This window comes from Mytilus galloprovincialis, chromosome 3 (assembly GCF_965363235.1).
Source record: "Mytilus galloprovincialis chromosome 3, xbMytGall1.hap1.1, whole genome shotgun sequence".
NCBI classification, from domain to species: Eukaryota; Metazoa; Mollusca; class Bivalvia; order Mytilida; family Mytilidae; genus Mytilus; species Mytilus galloprovincialis.
Genome location: NC_134840.1, coordinates 88049712 through 88070454, shown reverse-complemented (window position 1 = coordinate 88070454; position 20743 = coordinate 88049712). Strand labels below are relative to the sequence as shown.

At 32.6% G+C, this 20743-nt stretch overlaps 1 protein-coding gene across 2 annotated transcripts in view; it reads left to right on the top strand.

The window, feature by feature from the left end:
* Positions 1 to 9542: 9542 nt before the first annotated feature.
* The window catches only part of LOC143069296 (centrosomal protein CCDC61-like), a 44244-nt gene continuing 33043 nt past the window's right edge, over positions 9543 to 20743 (top strand). Inside the window, exons 1-4 of one of the 2 annotated variants that reach the window (XM_076243859.1) lie at positions 9543 to 9878; positions 17727 to 17791; positions 18361 to 18524; positions 20536 to 20618. In XM_076243859.1, coding sequence (XP_076099974.1) covers positions 18374 to 18524; positions 20536 to 20618 — 234 coding nt within the window. In that variant the 5' untranslated portion in view covers positions 9543 to 9878; positions 17727 to 17791; positions 18361 to 18373. The remainder of the gene's footprint in view (positions 9879 to 17726; positions 17792 to 18360; positions 18525 to 20535; positions 20619 to 20743) is intronic. The other variant, XM_076243858.1, reaches the window with a different exon arrangement.

Here is a 20743-nt window from a genome sequence, read left to right as displayed (position 1 = left end):
TTATAATTTACTATAAATTCCAATGGTTATCTTGGGGGGGGGGGGACTCTTTACTATTCATGGCGTTCACTGATGTATATATATATATATATATATATATATATATATATATATATATATATATTTATATATATATCAAACGTCTGAATAATAGTCAACGATTTTCCCCACGTGGGAGCTGGATCGTTACAAGTAACGATACATGTACACAATAAAATAAATTATATAAACGCCTAAAAAGTGTACATAACAACACCAATGATATAAAAAGGAACTATAAATGTAATTATTTATAAATATTTCGGATAACAGATATCCTTCGTCAGTCAGATTCTGATGTTAAATGAATCATCTTTAAGTCTTCTTAGATTAAACTTTTACTAAATCTTGAAATTTATACAATAAAAAAGGCAAACCGAACATCAGTTAAGACGCTTGCACCATTCTAAAAATTTGTTGAATATGACATAGGTTATATGACTAATTACATCAGAGAGTTCACATATATGCTTTAAATAAAAATAATAATGTGCGATGTGAACTAGCACAATTTTAAAGCTTTAACGGTGTCGATATTATAATGTTACAAGAAAGATTGCGTCAATAAGAATTCCAAATAAACAGCACTGAACGGTCTAAATTTCTAAATATTTCAGATTTGACAACTGTAGTGTAGTTACATTAGAGTCTGCGATGTTTAAAACAAACGGCCGTTAAAATATAATAACAAATTTTGACTAAAGTAAAATAGTTGGACGTGGCTTGGTACTTATAATCCCTCAAAACATTAAGCAATTTAAATTGTTATATTCAACAGATTTATTTTAGAGATGTGTAAGGTAAAGAAATAGAAACGGAGACTGTAATAATAAGTAATATAACCCAGATGTGAAGCACTGCATGGTGTCGAACTACATCTTTTCATTTATCCCATTTGGTGCCAAAGTTGTTAATTTTCTAATCCAAAATCTTTCCCGAGTAAGTCTATCCTCCCTAGACCAAGCAGAGTTGTGGTCAATGATAGTAATGGTCAGTCGATTGAGATCTGCCTTAGTGTGGCCAGGGGATCTCAAATGTCGACTAAGAGGGAGGTCTGGCTTGCATTGGTAGTCGCTACGATGACCGTTCATTCGTTTGTGAAACGGCTGTTCTGACTCGCCTACATACTGTTTACCACATTTACACTGTAGGAGATACACAACATTTGTAGTCTTGCAATTGACATTGCAAAATATGGTGTATTCTGTACCAGTGGAGTGACTGTTAAAAGTCTGGGTATCCAGTATTTGTTTGCAAGTCAGACATCGTTTGTTTCCACAACCCTTACAAGAGCATATAGAGTCTATAAGAATCTACCAACCAGTAAACTTAATAGGTATTGGATCATCAAAATTGACAATACTACACAAACAGGAAAAATTATATGAGTCTGAAAGATTGTGTAACAATACCGATAAATAGATGGAAAACAAAACACTAAAAAGTGTTGAATATCATTGCACAAAGATGGAAAAACTGAACAGATGATATAAATTATACAATAATTGCAAATATTTCGGCTCAACAAATGGCCTTCTTCGGTGACAAAAGTTTTAACAATAATGAGATATAATGTATAAGGTGTAAACATAGATCACTAATAATACAGGTATGTTTGGGTCGATTGATTTTAATCCAAAATCCTGAATATAATAATATTAACACTAGACTGTAAATTTAATTATTTCTTTCTATTGATTCCATCTGGATGGAGAACACCCAGTGTTTTTATCCAAAACCTCTCCCGATTTTCTCTTTGCCTATTTTGCCATGTACAATCCTGTTCGATCACAAGTATCTTCATGTGATCAAAATCTTTCAGGTTGTGATCTGGTAACCTGAAATGTTGGCTGACAGGAATGTACGGTTTTTTTGTGAGGTCACTCCTGTGGCCATTGAGGCGTTTGTGAAATGGCTGCATAGATTCACCAACATATTGGAGACCATTCCATACAGCCAAGCTCTCAGAATAAGGCGAATCTGCTCCTCTGAAGACACTGCAAAACAACGTCTGGGGCAGCTTAAAGGACATTTAAAAAGAAGGGGATATAAACACAAAAACATCAAAAATAGTTTTCGAAAAGCGGAATCCATCCCCAGAAGCAGTCTGCTAACTTACAAAGATAAACAGAAAAGTAAAAGAATCCCATGTGTGCTCACCTACCATCCATGCCTGAGAAATAGTTTCAAGACCATTCGTGATCATTGGACAGCAATCGAGAAACATTCGAAGTTATCCAAAATCTTTCCTGAGCCTCCCATGATTGCCTTCAAACAACCTAACAGCCTGAGAAATATACTTGTCCGTGCTGACCTTTCCAAACCTAACCATACTGTAGGTAATTGTCAGCCTTGTGGGGACAAGCGCTGCAAATGTTGCAACCAATTGCAGCATTCATCAACATTTCACAGTAAGACCACAGAAAAGACATACAAGATCTTTTGCAATGTCAACTGCAAAAGCTCAAACGTGATTTACGTTCTTGAGTGTCCTAGATGTGGTCTCCAATATGTTGGTGAATCTATGCAGCCATTTCACAAACGCCTCAATTGCCACAAGAGTGACCTCACAAAAAAACCGTACATTCCTGTCAGCCAACATTTCAGGTTACCAGATCACAACCTGAAAGATTTTGATCACATGAAGATACTTGTGATCGAACAGGATTGTACATGGCAAAATAGGCAAAGAGAAAATCGGGAGAGGTTTTGGATAAAAACACTGGGTGTTCTCCATCCAGATGGAATCAATAGAAAGAAATAATTAAATTTACAGTCTAGTGTTAATATTATTATCTTCAGGATTTTGGATTAAAATCAATCGACCCAAACTTACCTGTATTATTAGTGATCTATGTTTACACCTTATACATTATATCTCATTATTGTTAAAACTTTTGTCACCGAAGAAGGCCATTTGTTGAGCCGAAATATTTGCAATTATTGTATAATTTATATCATCTGTTCAGTTTTTCCATCTTTGTGCAATGATATTCAACACTTTTTAGTGTTTTGTTTTCCATCTGTTTATCGGTATTGTTACACAATCTTTCAGACTCATATATATATATATATATATATATATATATATATATATATATATATATATATATATATATATATATATATATATGAATGTATATATATATATATATATATACACTGACTCAGACGTACTTATGAATATAATTATTTTCTGTGACTGTATATTACATTAATTTGTAGGATCCTTTACTATAGATAATTTAGCTGATCTGTAACAATAACATCTTCATGCCTTATATATCATGTACTGTAGTACGCCGCTAGATTAAAACTGACGTGGAAAGGTAACACATGCCCACCGAAAGCTCTTTATTTGAGAGCCCAGGTGGTCCTGTGGTCTAGCGGGACGGCTGCAGTGCAGGCGATTTGGTGTCACGATATCACAGTAGCATGGGTTCGAATCCCGGCGAGGGAAGAACTAAAAATTTGCGAAAGCAAATTTACAGATCTAACATTGTTGGGTTGATGTTTAGACGAGTTGTATATATATATATATATATATATATATATATATTATATATAAGTACCTTTGACTTTTGATACCTCTCCTGAAATTCTCTGTATTGACGGTAATTAAAGTATATATGCATGTTCATAGAGTACAGAAAAACAGCAGGTATAAAAATCGGTATTTGGAAAATAGGAGGAGGGCAAAACAATGTGCCCAGAATTTTGATACCTCTCCTGAAATTCTCCAGTCAGCATATTTTTTTTTACAGTTTACATACGCTCTATTTCCCCGCGATTTCGCGGGTGTGTTCTAGTGTTTATTATTCCAAAAACTTGAACTAAATACTATGAACGCTTTTTTTTTATATCTGGAAGTATTTTAAATATTAAATTTGTCTTCCAATTGAAAATACATGTAGTTAAACACAATTGAATATTTAACAAATATTGAAAACAAAAATTTAATTAGTTTATTTTTTTTAACATTATAATAGTTTAGTATTGTATTAGTATTTTTATTAATGAATGTATGCCATATTTGTTGTTTTTATTTCGTTTTCGGAAATCGCAACCTTTAGGACTATCCTTAGACACCTATTTATATATCCCAACTTTAGGATCAAATTTATGAAATATCTTATTTTAGGACACCTTCGTTAACCTGACTTAGGACTAAGACGTGTTCTAAGACCATCCGAAAACATGTCCTAGTTCTAGGACAGCTTCGTTGACACGGCCCCAGGCTTATAATTTGATACGACAGACGCACATTTCGACTACATCATAAGACTCATCAGTGACGCTCAGATCAAAAAAGTTAGAAAGCCAAACAAGTATAAAGTTGAAGAGCATTGAGGAGCTAAAATTCCAAAAAGTTGTGCCAAATACGACTAAGGTGATCTATGCCGGAGATAAGAAATTACTTAGTATTTCGAATAATTCATTCTTTTGCTAACAGTAAATTTATAAAAATGACCATACGATTGATATTCATGTCAACACCGAAGTGCTGACTACTGGGTTTGTGGTACCCTCGAGAAAGAAACGTCCATCAGCAGTGGCATTGACCCAGTGGTGTAAATAGTTATCAAAGGTACCAGGCTTATAATTTGAAAAGCAAGACGCGTGTTTCATCTACATAAAACTCATCAATGACGCTCAGATCATAAAATTTAGGAAGCCAAACAAATGTAAAGTTGAAGAGCATGGAGGACCCCCCAAAAATAATCTTTGATATTTTACATAGTTCCTGAAATTTGAAACTCGCGCTTACATGAACGTTCATGATTTTCATTCATAAGACTGTACATTAAGCAGTATTATGTAATTTCAAAAATCATTTTAATATGTCAGCCAAACACCTGTCTGATCTAAGACAACGTGTTTTTATATTTTATGTGCACAGCACTGTAGCGCAAATTTTATGTTAATGATATCAATAAGATTTTACAGTTATAATTTGTGCCACTATTTCATGAATCGCCATTCAGATAATCTCCGCATCGTCAAATGAGAAGCAATATTAGTTTAAAATGTCAAAAACTCATAAATATATCAAGAAGATACAAATAAAAGTTGAAAACCAACCTGAGTGAGTCGCAAAAACTCCAAAAGATGTAAAACCGGTTTCGTCTACAATATAAGTGTCTCGTGCATCATCCATCATGCGAATTTATACTCAGTCAAAATGTCACAAACTGAAATAGGACACCGTCATTAAATTCATCAATGTATAGGTCATGTTAGGAGCGAATTCGTGTACGACCGTAAAGCTTTAGAACAATTGAGACACCGTTATACGCCATACGATGGGACAGAGGGTATGTTACGAACGAGAAATATGTTTGTCATGCATGTGTGTTATGGATTTTAGTTTGTTCGATGACTTTATCATGGACTAAGATGCAAAGCAGACCTCAAAGTTACAGTCGTATGCTTAGTCTCAAATTCATTTGAGTAAAACAAGATAGAATCACTCAATATAATGTGTGTTTGTGAGAGGAAGTACATTGTCAATATATCTGGATGCGAAGTTAAAAATCAAGATTCTTTTTCATTTTGCTTCTAAGATGGCTCTGTGCGAGTTCTGCTTCATATGAGTACAAACACATGTCGGCCAATCTGGGCACAGTTAATGCCTACTGAAATACCGACTAATTGCTTAATTATTTAAAATCCAATACTTCAATATTATGTTGTCGATGAGAAATCAAGTATTTCTATGTTATGAAAGTTGAATTATTAGTTTAAACATATTCATTTATAGTGGACTTGGAAACAAGTTATTGCAACTTATATTAACCCCGTCCCCCTTTGCAGTACCAGTGATTATATTGTTATCAAAGGTTCCAGGATTATAATTTAATAAGACAGACACGCGTTTCGTCTACATATAAGACTCACCAGTGACGCTCCGATCAAAATAGACATGAAGCCAAACAAGTACAAAGTTGAAGAGCATATTGAGGACTTAAAATTCCAAAAAAAGTTGTGCCAAATAACGCAATCTATTCCTGAGATAAGAAAATCTTTAGTTTTTCGAAAAATTCAAAGTTTTGTCAACAGGAAATTTACAAAATGGCCATATAATTAATACTAGAACACACCCGCGAAATCGCGGGCATATACAGCGTGTAAACTGTTGTAGGCTGAATTTTTGTAAAAGATATTAATATGCATGACTGGAGAATTTCATATAAGGTATCAAAAGCCCTCTCCCTTTTTTCCAAAGTCCGTTATGTGTTTCCTTTCTGTCAAATTCAATTATTTTTCGTGTTTCTGGCCTTATACCACAATTATTCTTCCCCTACACTGCATTTTTTGGTAAAAGTCAAATTTAATTAAAAAATTTGCCGCGCTTCAAACATGAAATAAATGAAAGTTCAAACTGCTGATCCCGAAATCCCGGGCTTAAAAACATGAAATCCCGAGGTGCGTATTTTAACGAAATTCATATCCCGACATCCCGTAAAGATCAATCCCGAAATCCCGAGCTTAAAAACACCCGATCCCGACGTCCCGAATAAGTCTTGCCTCCCTCTAATCTCTACCCTACTTTCATTTTGGCCAAATCACTACTTTCACTTTTAACAATAAATTTGTATGCTCCATTTATGGGAATTATGTTTTCTAGTCCGTTCGTCCGTCCTTCTGTCCGGGTTCAGGTTAAAGTTTTTTCAACAATAAATGTTATGCCCCATTTATGGGAATTGTCACGGTTTTCTAGTCTGTCCCGCTTCAGGTTAAAGTTTTTGTTGCTGTAGTGTTTGATGAAGTTGAAGTCCAACCAACTCGAAACTTAATAAATATGTTTCCTATGATATGATCTTTCTAATTTTTGTTGAGGTAGTTTTTGATGAAGTTGAGGTCCAACCAACTTGAAACTTAGTAAATATGTTCCCTATGATATGATCTTTCTAATTTTAATGCCAATTTAGAGATTTTACCCCATTTCACGGTCCACTAAACATAGTAAATGATAGTGCCGATGTTACAGGTGGATAAACGCGAAAGGAGGTATAATAGTTGTGGTTCTTGGGCTCTAAAACCATGATATGGATAACGCTCTGATTGGCTTATTCATTTTTGTAATCTATCATACGATTGATTGTTCTTGTGTTTTGTTTAAAACCGAAAGTCTTATCTATAACTAAAAGTCAGTCTGATAACGGAAACAATATCCGGACACCTATTTTGTCGTTTTTCTCCCATTATAACTCAATCTGAATAATCATAAGAATGGATGACAAATGCGACTATGCATGTTACCTAAAGAAAACAGAGGCATGATGATTAATTTATTGTGGAAGAAAGAGAAGCGACACACAAAATGAGGTCTTCTCGTTTAATAGTATAGATTCATGTCATTCGGGTCTTTCAAAAACCCGAATTCAATCCGGTTTTGCTGAGTTATTAAATCTGCCGTTTTTGTTTGTATTGCAATTTTGTTCAATTATTCTTTTGCATTTTTCAGTTTAAAATTGTTAGGCAATGGAGGAAAATGCTCTTCAACTGCTTCTTACTTTATTTAACTTTTTAACTTTTTAACTTTTTTGTATTCAACCGTAAATGACGGATCTTTATATATAGACGAAACGCGGGTCTGGTGCGAATACAAAATTCCAGTCCTGGTATCTATGATTATTTACGACTGCAGTTAAAGAACAACTAAAAACAACAGCAAGAAATATAGAAACTGTAGATTTTTTATATATTTTAAGAAAACATTTGTTTTTGAGGGGATTTCTTTTTGGTGAAATCAAGTTTTGACAATAATTTAAATTCTATTTTTATACAAGGGATCCCATTGGAAATAATTATATTTTCAAACAAGAGACCCAATTTGGTAATAAGCTAGCTGTACTTTGTAAGTGTTTATTGAATATCCCAGGCTTTTTCTAAACACTGTCATTAAAATGTCTGATTATGATACTATTTCAAAAGAATAGTATTGTCTTGTCTTAATTGTTACTTAATGTATGTGTTCTTGGATTCGCCTGAATAAATCTATACTACCGGTAAAATATACTATGGAGTTGACTTAACCGTGGCACATTCGTATCGATTGAACACGATCTTGCTCCGTTCATAGTATGAAGATACCGTTGATAGTGTTGATTTCATTGATCAATCGTTGCACAATCATTTCGATTGAAGAAGATCGATACGATCGTACGTGCATGATATGAAGATACATTTGACTGCTTCTTCTTCCACTAAGCGGCCATCGTCAACTTTGAGACTATCCTGCCTCATTTTTTGCACATGAAAACAATTTTGAAATTTAATAAACAAAAACAAAACACTGGGCGAAATGTATATACAGGTGCAAGTAAAATGGAGCTCAGCCTTGAAATATTCACGACTCGGGCCGAGACCTTACAGTTTGGCAAGGTGTTCTATACTTTTTGATTATTCTAGGACAAAACAACTCCTTCTGGACTTTTGTTTTGCATAATGGTATTCTGAGTTCTTTTCTATTGTTATTTCTGGAAGGGCGTTCCTTTAGTATCAGCTTATTTTCACATAGTTGTTATCAAGCTTATGGCTCCTTAACAATCGGCTTTGTTTTCTTCGCTCTTGTAGGGTAGTCCATTGTAGATGTTCAATCCTGTTAGTAACAGATGAAGTGTCGTGATATCTGTTAGAAAAATGACTTGTGTCTTTCTTTGGACCATTTTCAATCTATGGACATATTTTTGTTGATACTGGTTCCAGTGATAATCTGACAAGAGACACGTATTCCTTTTCCTTTATAGACTTTATACGACAAGAAGCTCAAATGATCAATAGTGGAGGATCTGGATGGGGTTGGCAGAAAGGGGAACAGACACCCTTTCCAACACAAAGGTCTTAATTTAAGGATATAGAATAAACAAAAATGGCCGACAAAAAATAAGAACAGAGAATAATGTGCAAATTGAGTCATGAAAAGAGAAAAATTAAATTGAAATGAAAGACCCAATCCAGACCTTATTCGTAGATACGTAGATATCATCAATTTACAATGAAGTTTGTAAAAATTGATGATTTCAAGTTTTTAAAATATTCAGATTTTATTATTTTGTTTTTAAGATGCTTAAATACAATTTTATAGAAAAAAGTGTTTTACATTTATTCCATGTCTTTTCATTCCAGTTATTATGTTTAATCAAGGATTTGTATAGTAACTATACAAATCCTTGGTTTAATCCTTGACATTTTTTTCTAATGATTTATCATGTGACCTGAAAATTTTAGTAATCATATATATCATCACGAAAGCCAGTTATCAGAGACTAAACATAATTCTGAAAATTTCAGGGATTATTAGTATACGTAGTTCCTTATTCTATAAATTCACTGTAACATATACACAATGACATCATGCTTATAATTATAAATATCTCTGGTACTTTTCTTAGAAGGGGCGAGTGATGATTGGGACGAACACTTGTGTTACCATTTTACGGAATTTTGTGATTCCGAAAAGTATTCGAGTTTTATTCTATTTGTTTACATGTTACGTCACACAAACATGGCCGACACCTGGATTTGCGGCGGCAGTTTTTAATTTACTGCTTTTTTACTATCATTCTGTCTCAAAATCCCTTCGTTTGATACTAAAAGCCTTGGTTCTAGAGTCACAGTATTGCTTAATCTTGTTTTTTCCCCGCGTTAAATGTTCCTAGTATAATATAAACTGTCAAAAACAAATGTGTGACGAACATGTTGAGACTAGTCAAACCGAAATCATTGAGACCAACGGTCTTTCAAATATGAATATTTCTTATCTAATAAGGCTAACTTTCATGTAAGATTTTGGTTTCTGCAACACAAATAACAGACTTAACGATCAGTATTGGGTAAGATTCTATATGTTGTACACTCTTTTTTAAATGTGATTCTTTCTGAAGTTCTGGGGTAGCTACAGTGGAGGGATTTGGATCTCCTGTAGTTTGTGATCGCAATACTGGTATACTACAATACTGACATAAAATTTTTGTACCAGTATTGTGTTTTTTTTAAATAAACAATACATATATACACAGGTACATGTAATTAATGTCACATATACATATGCATAATGATATTAACATATGGCATGACAATTTTACATGGAATGATTGTATGTTTAACTTATGATGCCATAGATGGTATACCGTGATTGTAATCAAAGAAAGTTTTAAATCTTTTTTATTTTAAAAGGGAACCGTACTGTCTCAGCATTTTAACAAACTCTTTACTTTTTTCTATGTTTTCTTCCAGCTCTCTCTTTCCAAGACCCAATATTACTGTATATTTAAGTGAATTTTATTTTGACATTAATGCTGTAATATTAAGCTTCTGTATCATCAGCATTGGTATTGTCTATTTCTTCTTCAGATGGCATTTCTGCAACCCCCACTTCCTATATTGATAATAAGTATTCAGTCTGTTAACTTTCTCTTACGCTTACTTGATAGAAGGCACCTTTACGGCTCTTACTGTAGGAGTGCTTGTCTAATACATGTATTAGTATTTGAGTATTTGTACCAGTAGATAGATCTGCTACAAATTGTATTACCAATGGTCCTGAATCAACTTCTTTAATTACCCTTAACCATGTTAACATGTTTGGAGACAAACTACATGTAGTTAATTTGATTATAATCAGGTTTCCCCATTAAGCAACTGTTTATGTTTAATGGATATTGATATCTTTTATCATGTTTATTGAGAAAGATTAATAAGAAAATAAAGACCAACAAATGCATATGATCTTAGTATACATGTATTAAAATATCTGTAAAACATATACCAGGGGTCACCACATCAGGCGAAGTGAGCGACAAAGTCCCTCTAGGTCTCCCCACTTCGCTCTAAAGAAGCTCCAGGGAGAAGTTTATGTCGCCCTCAATTTTCAGTAAAATTCCCCAATGTCGCCTCATGGTTTTTGAGAATTCTCGATTCAAATGTAAACGACCGAGATAGGTATTGAATACAAAGCATGTTTTCCTCAAATTCAGAACTGATTTCTCCGCGATAGTATCATACTTCAACATAAAAATTGGTTGCCCGGATGTACAATGTACTATAAGCAAGAAAAAAGAAAAATCTCGATTTTTTTATGATTGTTTATTGGCTGCCATCTTTGTTATTGAAAATTGTAGATGGCGCCATTTCATCTTTTCAACTCTCATCATTTACCTAATCCATATTGATATGCACTATTAATTTTGATTTTCTTATATTTACTGACAATACGTGATGCCCCATAAAAAAATTCAGATTTCTTTTCAAAAACGGAATATTATCAACTGGTATCCGCTTGTATTTTTGAACAACGTACATAGTTTAATACAGGGAACCAGCACAACGATTATAAACTACAAAACGCAGTCGGTTTTTTGTTCAGGGTTTTGTTTCCTTAACAGACCATGTAGACTGATACATGTGCTTTGTTTCAGCTAAAGGTCCTTTAAACAGTATTTCAATGAATATCTGCTCATGAATTTGATTTGGAACGGCAATATTTACTTTCAAAGTCGTATATTTTTGAAAAATATAAAGTAAGAATTTTTGACGCGGATCGCACCGTATTTGTTTTTAATTTACAAGTACCAATTCAATTCCGGTTATGAAAAATACGACTTTTCCGATGTTACTTTTTGTGATTTAGTCATATTTAAACACTCGTGTAGTGTTTTAGAATCAATTACATACATTTCTAACGGCAACTTGATTTTGGAAATCAGCATTTCCATGAAAATGCCGCAAACGTGTGCGATTACATGTACATGATTTTAAATTAACAGTTTTACTTTACGTTTTCAACACATGTCAAACAGTTTTCTGTCTGAATTCTTATAAAATATTATTTTAAGAACAAATACATTTTTGAATCATGATCGTAGCTTTGAAAGACAGTGAAACCGTATTTTAACTTTTCTTAATTAGGTCTTTCCACTTTTCTGTGGAAAGACCTATTATTTTTCTTCTGATTATTTTTTTTTTTTTTTCTTCCGCCAAATTTTGTTCTTGCGATAAACATTTGTTTCTCAATATGTCGCTTAGATATTTGGTATATGATATCGAACAGTTTATGCGCTTTTGAAATTTACCCTGCGTAACCGAATACTTTTCTTTGTAGGAGTTATCTCCCCAAACACTGTTTTCCTTGTGTCCACGACTCCTTCGCAACTGTAAAAGATTATGACAAATTTATTTTACAAAATTGCTCGTTATATCCTTCTCATGATTTGTCCTATTTTGACTGAAGCGATATGAATGCTCCATATGAGAGTTATTTCCCCTTATGCATTTGATATAAGTGATATGCATTTCTATCTTGTAAACCATAAGTGATAGAGACCTAGGATCTTTTGATTTGATGTCCTTGGTCCAAAAAAATGAAAATTAGGTCAAGGTCAAAGGTCAAGGTCATATTCTAATTTTTGAATTAGGCTTATTTCCACTAATTTCCAGAAACTGTATAAGATAACAACACATTATTTTGACTAAATTGTTAGTTGCAACATGTCGTAACTTAGTAATTTTCAGTGTTCTCCCCAGGCCCTTAAAGGACCACGGGCCCGCGATGTATAATTTTCTACCGCGGTGGTATCGTTCTTGCCGCGATGTATAATTTTTCTCCGTGGTGCTAAAGTTTTTGGTAAAAAAATCGTAAATCGGTAAAGTTTGAGACGACTTGTTCAACTTTCCGTGAGGTTTAAAATTTTACATGAAAACTGACCAGTTCTAACCAGTTTAATCCAGATCTGACAGGTAGATTGTTTACACCACGTGATCGATTTACCTTTTGAGGTTAACCTTGATGATTGGATTTAATCGATGTACATGATTCTTTTGTGTTTTAATTACAGACTTGTGAGGGACAAGCAGACATTTGTTAATGAACTGTATTACGCCAGTCTTGAGTCAAAATAATTTGCCTGTTGGAAATTAATTGTGGAGTTACTTCCCCTGATTTTGCTTATCACAAATAAATGCTCCTCAAATATAATTTCTCATTGAAAATAAAAATAAATTACAAATTGAATGCAAAATTATATTAGACTGTTTCATTAAGGATAAAAACTTTCTTAGAACATACCAACAAAAATGTTTTGAAAATTATTTTTGAGAATCATACTTTCATTGATGCACAGACATATTATATTAAATTAGTAGAATTTTCAATTTTTGATTTATATGACTGTGCATGGGCTGACAAGCCTACTGCCAAAATTAAAGATAAGAAAAAAGCCTACTGCCAAAATTACAATATAATCCAAAGCAGGGCTAAAGCTAAATATGAACTATTGGATAGATATATTAACATAAGTACTGTTCATGTCTGAACAAAGTATTAACTATAAAAATAATTTGTTGTTGTTTAAAAGAATCAGGTCTAAAACTATGGAAAATAGCTTTAATCTACTGAAGGTTCTGTATCAAAATTTAATCTTGTTCAAAGTTAATTGTTATGGTGAAATCTAACATGGGGAATGTGTAGTGTCACTACAAGTATCAGGACAAAATGGCTTGATCAAAATATAAGAAGTGACTTTAGTTTAAAGACTAATTGTGCTTTCATTTATTTATTCTTCAAAGATATTAAAGTATACAAACTGTTTATTGATTTACTTTTTCTACCAATAATTTTCTGACCCAAAGTCCATACAACACAGTACCACAGTTAACAAAACAAAGGCAAAAAGGTAATGACAAAAACTAACAAGAAAAAATAAGCGACGCAACGTGACACAAAATATTGTAAAATTCATTTCGTCACGCGTTACCCTGGTGCTATCCAAAAATCCTGGGGAGAACACTGTTTTTAGTTGAAAGGGTGCGTAGACAATGAATGGGAGTGTTTGCCCCTTTCATATCTAAAATTATGTGTAAAGTGATATAACTTATTAACCATACATATTAGAGACCTAGGGTCTTTTGATTTGAGATCCTCAGTTTGTGACCTTGAAATTGAGGTCAAGGTCATAGGTTAATTTGACGTTCTAGATTTTGACCTTTGCTTTAAATTCATATCTATACATCATAAAGCCATATTAACTGACATTTTAGACTGATTTTTAATATTTTAATATCTAAATATATATTAACTGGTGGAAAGACCTTCAATTGTTCTCTGAACAATTGGTTTTTAATTGATTATTATTTTTGTTTCAAAAGGTTCTTGGACTTGGTTTAATCATGGTTTAAGGTTAAAGTCTTTGAAATGCAGCATAATTTGATCCATGTCAAATCTTTAATTCATTTAGACCTACCAGAATAACCATAGCTCTTATGCCATTAACTTATGGTCCTTATGTCATGATTTTTTTTGACAATTTGCATAGGTACACATGTACATGTACATGTAAATAAAAAAGTATTTCAGACTACAAGCATGGCAAGACAAGGACTTACAAAATGAACTTCCTTAGCAATTGTCATGCAAAAATGATTAGAAAGTAACAAAAAGGTGTAGATTCTTAGAATATTTTATTCATAAAAAGTATAAACGCGATCTGTCGATTTCCCCTGAAGTCTCCCTGTTGGGCCTTCACTTCTCTCTGAAGTCTCCCTGTTGGGTCTTCACTTCTCCCTGTTTGGCTGCCAGGGAGAAGTGACTTCTCCCTATTATTTTGAAGTGTGGTGACCCCTGATATACGATGGCATACATGTACATGTAAATGCTGAATTTACAGTGTTATAGTTTAATAATTTGCTTGAATTTATTAAAATCAATAATAACTCAGATAATTGAATTAAACTTTTATTTCATTTTATTTTATCTCAATTGAAATAAATAAAATATAGAAATATGATCACGATGATAAAATTATTAGCAATTATGTTAATTGTATATGATTAACAATTGTTTTTATAATATAAGTTCATTACAATAATCTTTTGTTTATTTGTACAAAGTACAGACTATAGTAATTATTTTTAACTGGTTAATTGATTTTCACAATTATCCTCTACATGCTCTGTAATCTTTTTGAGTTCATTTAATCTCCCAATGAACTTCAATATCTAATTTTGCTTAAAATTCATTTTTCATTATACACCTTTTAAAAAGTATAGTCAACAATACAACTACAATACTGGTATATCAGTAATGTACCAGTATTGTTTTTTTTTTTTTTTTAAAGTTACAATACTGGTACAAAATTTTTTGGAGTCCCCAGTGTCCGTGCGGCTGGTGATACCGCTCATTAGCTGATTAGGTTATATCAACACCGTACAATTGTTCTTGTTATTGTGTTAGCATTCCAAAGGGATAAAAAGGAATAAAATTGATAAGTTCCAGATTGAAATAATAACTGCAATCCCTAGATTTACAATATTTGGCCAATGTCCATTAAAAAAAATACAGAATCAGATATAAAATTTGTTTTTACTTAAGTCAAATTTTTATCAGATAGAAATAATTTTTGCTCTGCATCCTTGGCAGTGTGCTTGGTTTGATTTTAGCTACCTTTCATAGCAGCAAATCTTTCTTCTATTCAAAATGTGCTATTTTTGGAAGGCATGCGCGAAATCACCGGACATTGGAGGAACTCTCAGAACAGGGGTTTCCCCACTTTTAGACACATATTACACAAAATATTGAGGGTTAAACCCTACAAACTGATAATTTTATGAAATAAAAGTATTTTATGAATGTATTCACACAATATTATCCAATTATTGGTTTTATCAGTTGAATGAAGTGAAGTCATAAGTCTTAGGTGCGCAGATACACCGGACTGCACCGTAACACGAATGACCGAATAACACTTGAAATTTTAATATTAGCACATATTGGTGACTTTTTAACATTAATTATTAAATAATAATATATAAGTTAAAAACAATTTACAGAAAGCAGACAAGTTCATAAAGATCATTTTAAATTTAGTGTGTACATCGAACGGTATCAGGTTCATTTGCCCTAATAACATGTTCGCCCTAGGGACCGTTTGCCCTACTTAAATAATATTCAGGTCATTGAAGTTGGTTAAACTTATTTAAATAATTATATGGTACCGTATATATTTTTGAAATTTAGGAAAACGTATGGAATTATTTAAAAGTTTATGGCTAAAAAGCTTTTTTAGGATTGTTAATTGTTCAATGACATAATAATTCTCACTGATTGTTGTGATACTTGTCTTATGATGGATTAATAATAAAAACAAACATTTTGTTATGATAAACCAGGGACTTTCTATACTAACTAATTACTAAATTAATACATTGTATTCCAGTATACTATGCAAATCAAAGGGAAAATTATATATTGGTTGCTGCAATACAAATATTCGGTAAATTTTTCAACAAACTTTAACATATTCTGTTTAAATAATTAACATTATGCAACTGGACAACAATTAAAAAAAAAAGTAGGGCGAACCGACCCTGGGAGAAAGGGTATCAGGGCGAACAGGTACTAGGGCAAACGTGAATCAGCGCGAACGGACCCAGATTCACATCGAACATGGCGGCCATTGTGATTTCCGTGGTCACCATATTGGATGTACTCACTAAAATTAAAAAGTTTTTTTATGATCTTATCTGCTTTCTATAAATCATTTTTAACTTATAAAATACATTGATAATATACTATAATTTAATAATCAATGTTTAAAAGTCACCAATATGTGCTAATATTGAATATTGGTCATTCGAGTTACTGGAAGTTCTGTACCTTAAAAATAAAAGTCAGTCATTCCCCTAAATCTTTACAAATCATTGTTCTCATGTTCTGAATGATGTTTTTAGTGGATATCTGTTGAATTTGCCATCAATGTTTCTATTTATGAACTGTAGCAGTCTAAATACATTTTTTTGCAACCTTTTTAACTTTATACACATGTATTTCAACCGGAACCTCGAATGACTGAACAAGACCGTTAATATCTGAATAGCACTTGTAATGACCGAGTGACACTTGAAATTTTAATATTAGTACATATACATGATATACAATGTAAGTGACTTTTAAACATTGATTATTACATTGTAAATAATAGTTTTACTATATTATCATGTATTAACTTCAAAATGATTTACAGAATGCAGATAAGTTCATATAAAGATCATTTTAAATTCAGTGTGTACATCCAACATGGTGACCACGGAAATCACAATGGCCGCCATGTTGGATGTACACACTAAATTTAAAATGATCTTTACGAAATTGTCTGCTTTTTGTAAATCATTTTTAAGTTATAAAATATATCGATAATATATTATTCAATAACCAATGTTTAAAAGTCACCAATATATACTAATATTAAAATTACAAGTGGTATTCGGTCATTCGTGTTACCCTATTTCAACAACCAATATAAAAAAGAAGATGTGGTATGATTGCCAAGGAGACAACTATCCACAAAAGACCAAAATGACACAGACATTAACAACTATAGGTCACCGTACGTCATTCAACAATGAGCAAAGCCCATACCGCATAGTCAGCTATGCATATTATTGTTATTTACCACCATTATTGGATACCACAAAGGTTCCCATGAAATGTCTACATCACAATCTGAATGTCTGAGTGACATGGTCACACCACAATAGAAAAGTGATTTCTGTATGACGTCTATCGTTTAAGTGCTGATTCCCAAATAGCAATAAGGTCTATAATATCACAATCTTAACTATGAGAAGGGGTAGCTTTTAAATGTATGCTTGTTTACATTCCTTGCTTAATATAATGGGTTTTTTTACAGGGGAATTAGATTTAGAACAGATATGATTATTAACCATTACTGCTGGTGCTTGAAAAATAAATGTAGTTAGTAGAATATTATATAAAGGCCAAACAAAAAAGTATGGTTGTTTACTGTCAATATGCTGGGGGAAAAATAGGGTAGGTAGCTAGGTAGAGATTTTTTTCCCCCCGACTTTTTGAGGTTCGAAATGAATTACATTCAAATCTTCCATACAAGGTATGAAATGACATTCATATAAGTATTCCATGCCATATGAAATAACAAACATATAAATATTCCATGAGGTACAAAATAGCACACTTATGTATATATCCCATGATGAGGCCTGAGTGAGGTACAAATTTCTACAAAATGGCATACATTTAAATATTCCATCCTTTACAAATAAATATCTTCAAAGAGGTCCATTATCATTTATGAAATGGCTTTTTGCAAGGGTATGAAATGGTCAAGGTACAAATTGATTATATATCAAACCCTGGTTAATGATGCTCTGACAGAAATGTTAGAAACAACAAATACTTGGTCCGGGTTCTCATTAAAATGCGTATAAATTAGATATCACCCTGAAATTTATGTATTACATATATATACAATGTATTTATAACCAAGTTTACAAATGTATTTATAGAAAAAGACCAACAATGGAAGAGGAAACTACAGTGACATCTTCGTATGTGTTTCGTGGTGTGGAATATATTGTTACAATGATTGTGCAAGCAGGGAATACTTTGTCAGTGGAAGTGGAAGATAGACTAACAGCTGATCAGTGGAGGGCAACATTCGATTCTGCTTGTAAGAGTGTTAAGGCCATAAAACATACGTTTGTTTGCCCTAACCCTACCTACCCAGAAAATAACTGCCTACTCAAAATCTTTTACTTTCCTGATGTGAAAAATAGTTTTTTTTTAAATCAGATATCATATGCATGAAGAGTAAAAATGTCAATTGGTAAGGGTTAGGGCAAACTGAAATATTCTAACTTTTTTAATCATTATCATAGTGTACATTGGTGTAAGCCCACACTAGAAGTCAGGTCCTCTAATTTCAGTGAAAAAAGCACAGGCACTTGTCTCAGAAAAAAAATCCTATATACCTTAATATCACACAAGGTACTTAACTTGCATTTTCGAAAAATGTCAGGCGGTGATGAAATTCCGTTGCATGCTGCTTTCTAGGCTGTCAACCCCTCTAAAACTTGTTATATCGTTAATCTAAATTGATTTATCTTTACAATGGTGTATAACATGCCTACATTTGTTGTCAGAATCATCCGTAGCAATCCTACCCAAGTATGTCAATCGTAATAATTTTTCCAACCGCTGATGATTTGGCAATAAACGCGTCATGTCTACTTATATATCCCGGTTTCCGATTGGTCAATTTTATGGAAAAGTCAAAATGATTCTCGGAGTTATCTGATCTTGTTTCCTTTTTATACGTAAAGTCAAGAGAGAGTCTGAATGACATTGGCGTCATGGGAAAATTTGAATCTAAAAAAGGAAACTCGTAATTATAACTTATTAGACATACCACAAATAAGACTTGTTAGGGTTTTTTTCACGGTATCTTATACAATTTTACTAACTGGGTTATAAGTTCTATTCAGACATAAAATAACAGATTTTTCTGATACAGTTTTTATAATTAATCATTTACTGCGAGACGTTTATTGCCAAATTTTCAGCGGTTGGAAAATTTATTACGATTGACATTCTTTGGTAGGATTGCTACGGATGATTCCAACAACAAATGTAGGCATGTTATACACCATTGTAAAGATAAATCAATTTAGATTTACGACATAACAAGTTTTAGTGGGGTTGACAGCCTAGAAAGCGGCATATAAAGGAATTTCGTCACCGCCTGACATTTTTCGAAAATGCAAGTTAAGTACCTTGTCTTATATTAAGGTATATAGGATTTTTTTCTGAGACAAGTGCCTGTGGAAAAAAGCTGCTTTTTATCACACAAATTACAATCTTCAAGATAGTTGTAAACAATTTTTTTTCTTTGCTTCTTTTTAGAGAGCCAGACCATGTCCATTGATAAGATTTAAAAACTAAATAGCCCTTGGTGTTTGATTCAAATATTTCCTTTATTGTATACACAATCTGATATCATACATGATTGTATATAGCTATATATATTGACTTTTTTGTCGCTATTAAATTGCTGTGCAGAAGGACTTTCAGTTTGGCTAATAAGAATTCTAATACCATACATTTGTACTATAAGGACTTTGTCAATCTGGTTTCTGCAATTTCCTCCTTCTAGCAAAGTTTGTATATATATAATTATGTGACTGAAGGATACATGTAAATACGATAGATAAAATCTGTACATGTACATTGCTTTAATGTATAAAAAAAATGTAAGAGCAACACCTTGAAACATCATACAAATAAACTATTTTTTGTTGCAAGATATTTTTTTAAACTACATTTTTAAATCAAACTTACAAAAGAATATTGTCCATTCCTGCAGGCTGTATGGTTAACAATTGTTAATAACATGTTTATAATTTGCATTTTATGATTTGTTGCTTTGGTATGACAATGGTGTACATGTCAGTTAGCATTTACAACAAAACTGACAGCTATTTTTTTAAAAGTCCTAGTTAGGTAAAAATGCAATCACTGGTGTTTTATAAATGGTAAATTAATTGCATTCTCGTACAACATGTACAATGAATATGATATTCTCTATGTGGTGATGATATCCAGTACAATGTATCAATGCAATTTCCCTGTATTATTTTGAAATGCAAAGAGGAATTTAATTGTTGAATTGTCATTTATTTCAGATATAGAAGATTTGACACATAAAACAGGAAATTTTAAGCAGTTTCATATATTTGTTAGCATGTTAGAATCTGCAGTTACACAGGTTGGTAAAGCTGTATTTTGATGAGGCAAAAAGAAATGTGTATGTAGGCTGTCTTGGCTGACTCTGTTTTTGAGCAGTCCTTAATGGAATTTTGTTTTTATTACCATGAACATGTCAACCAACAA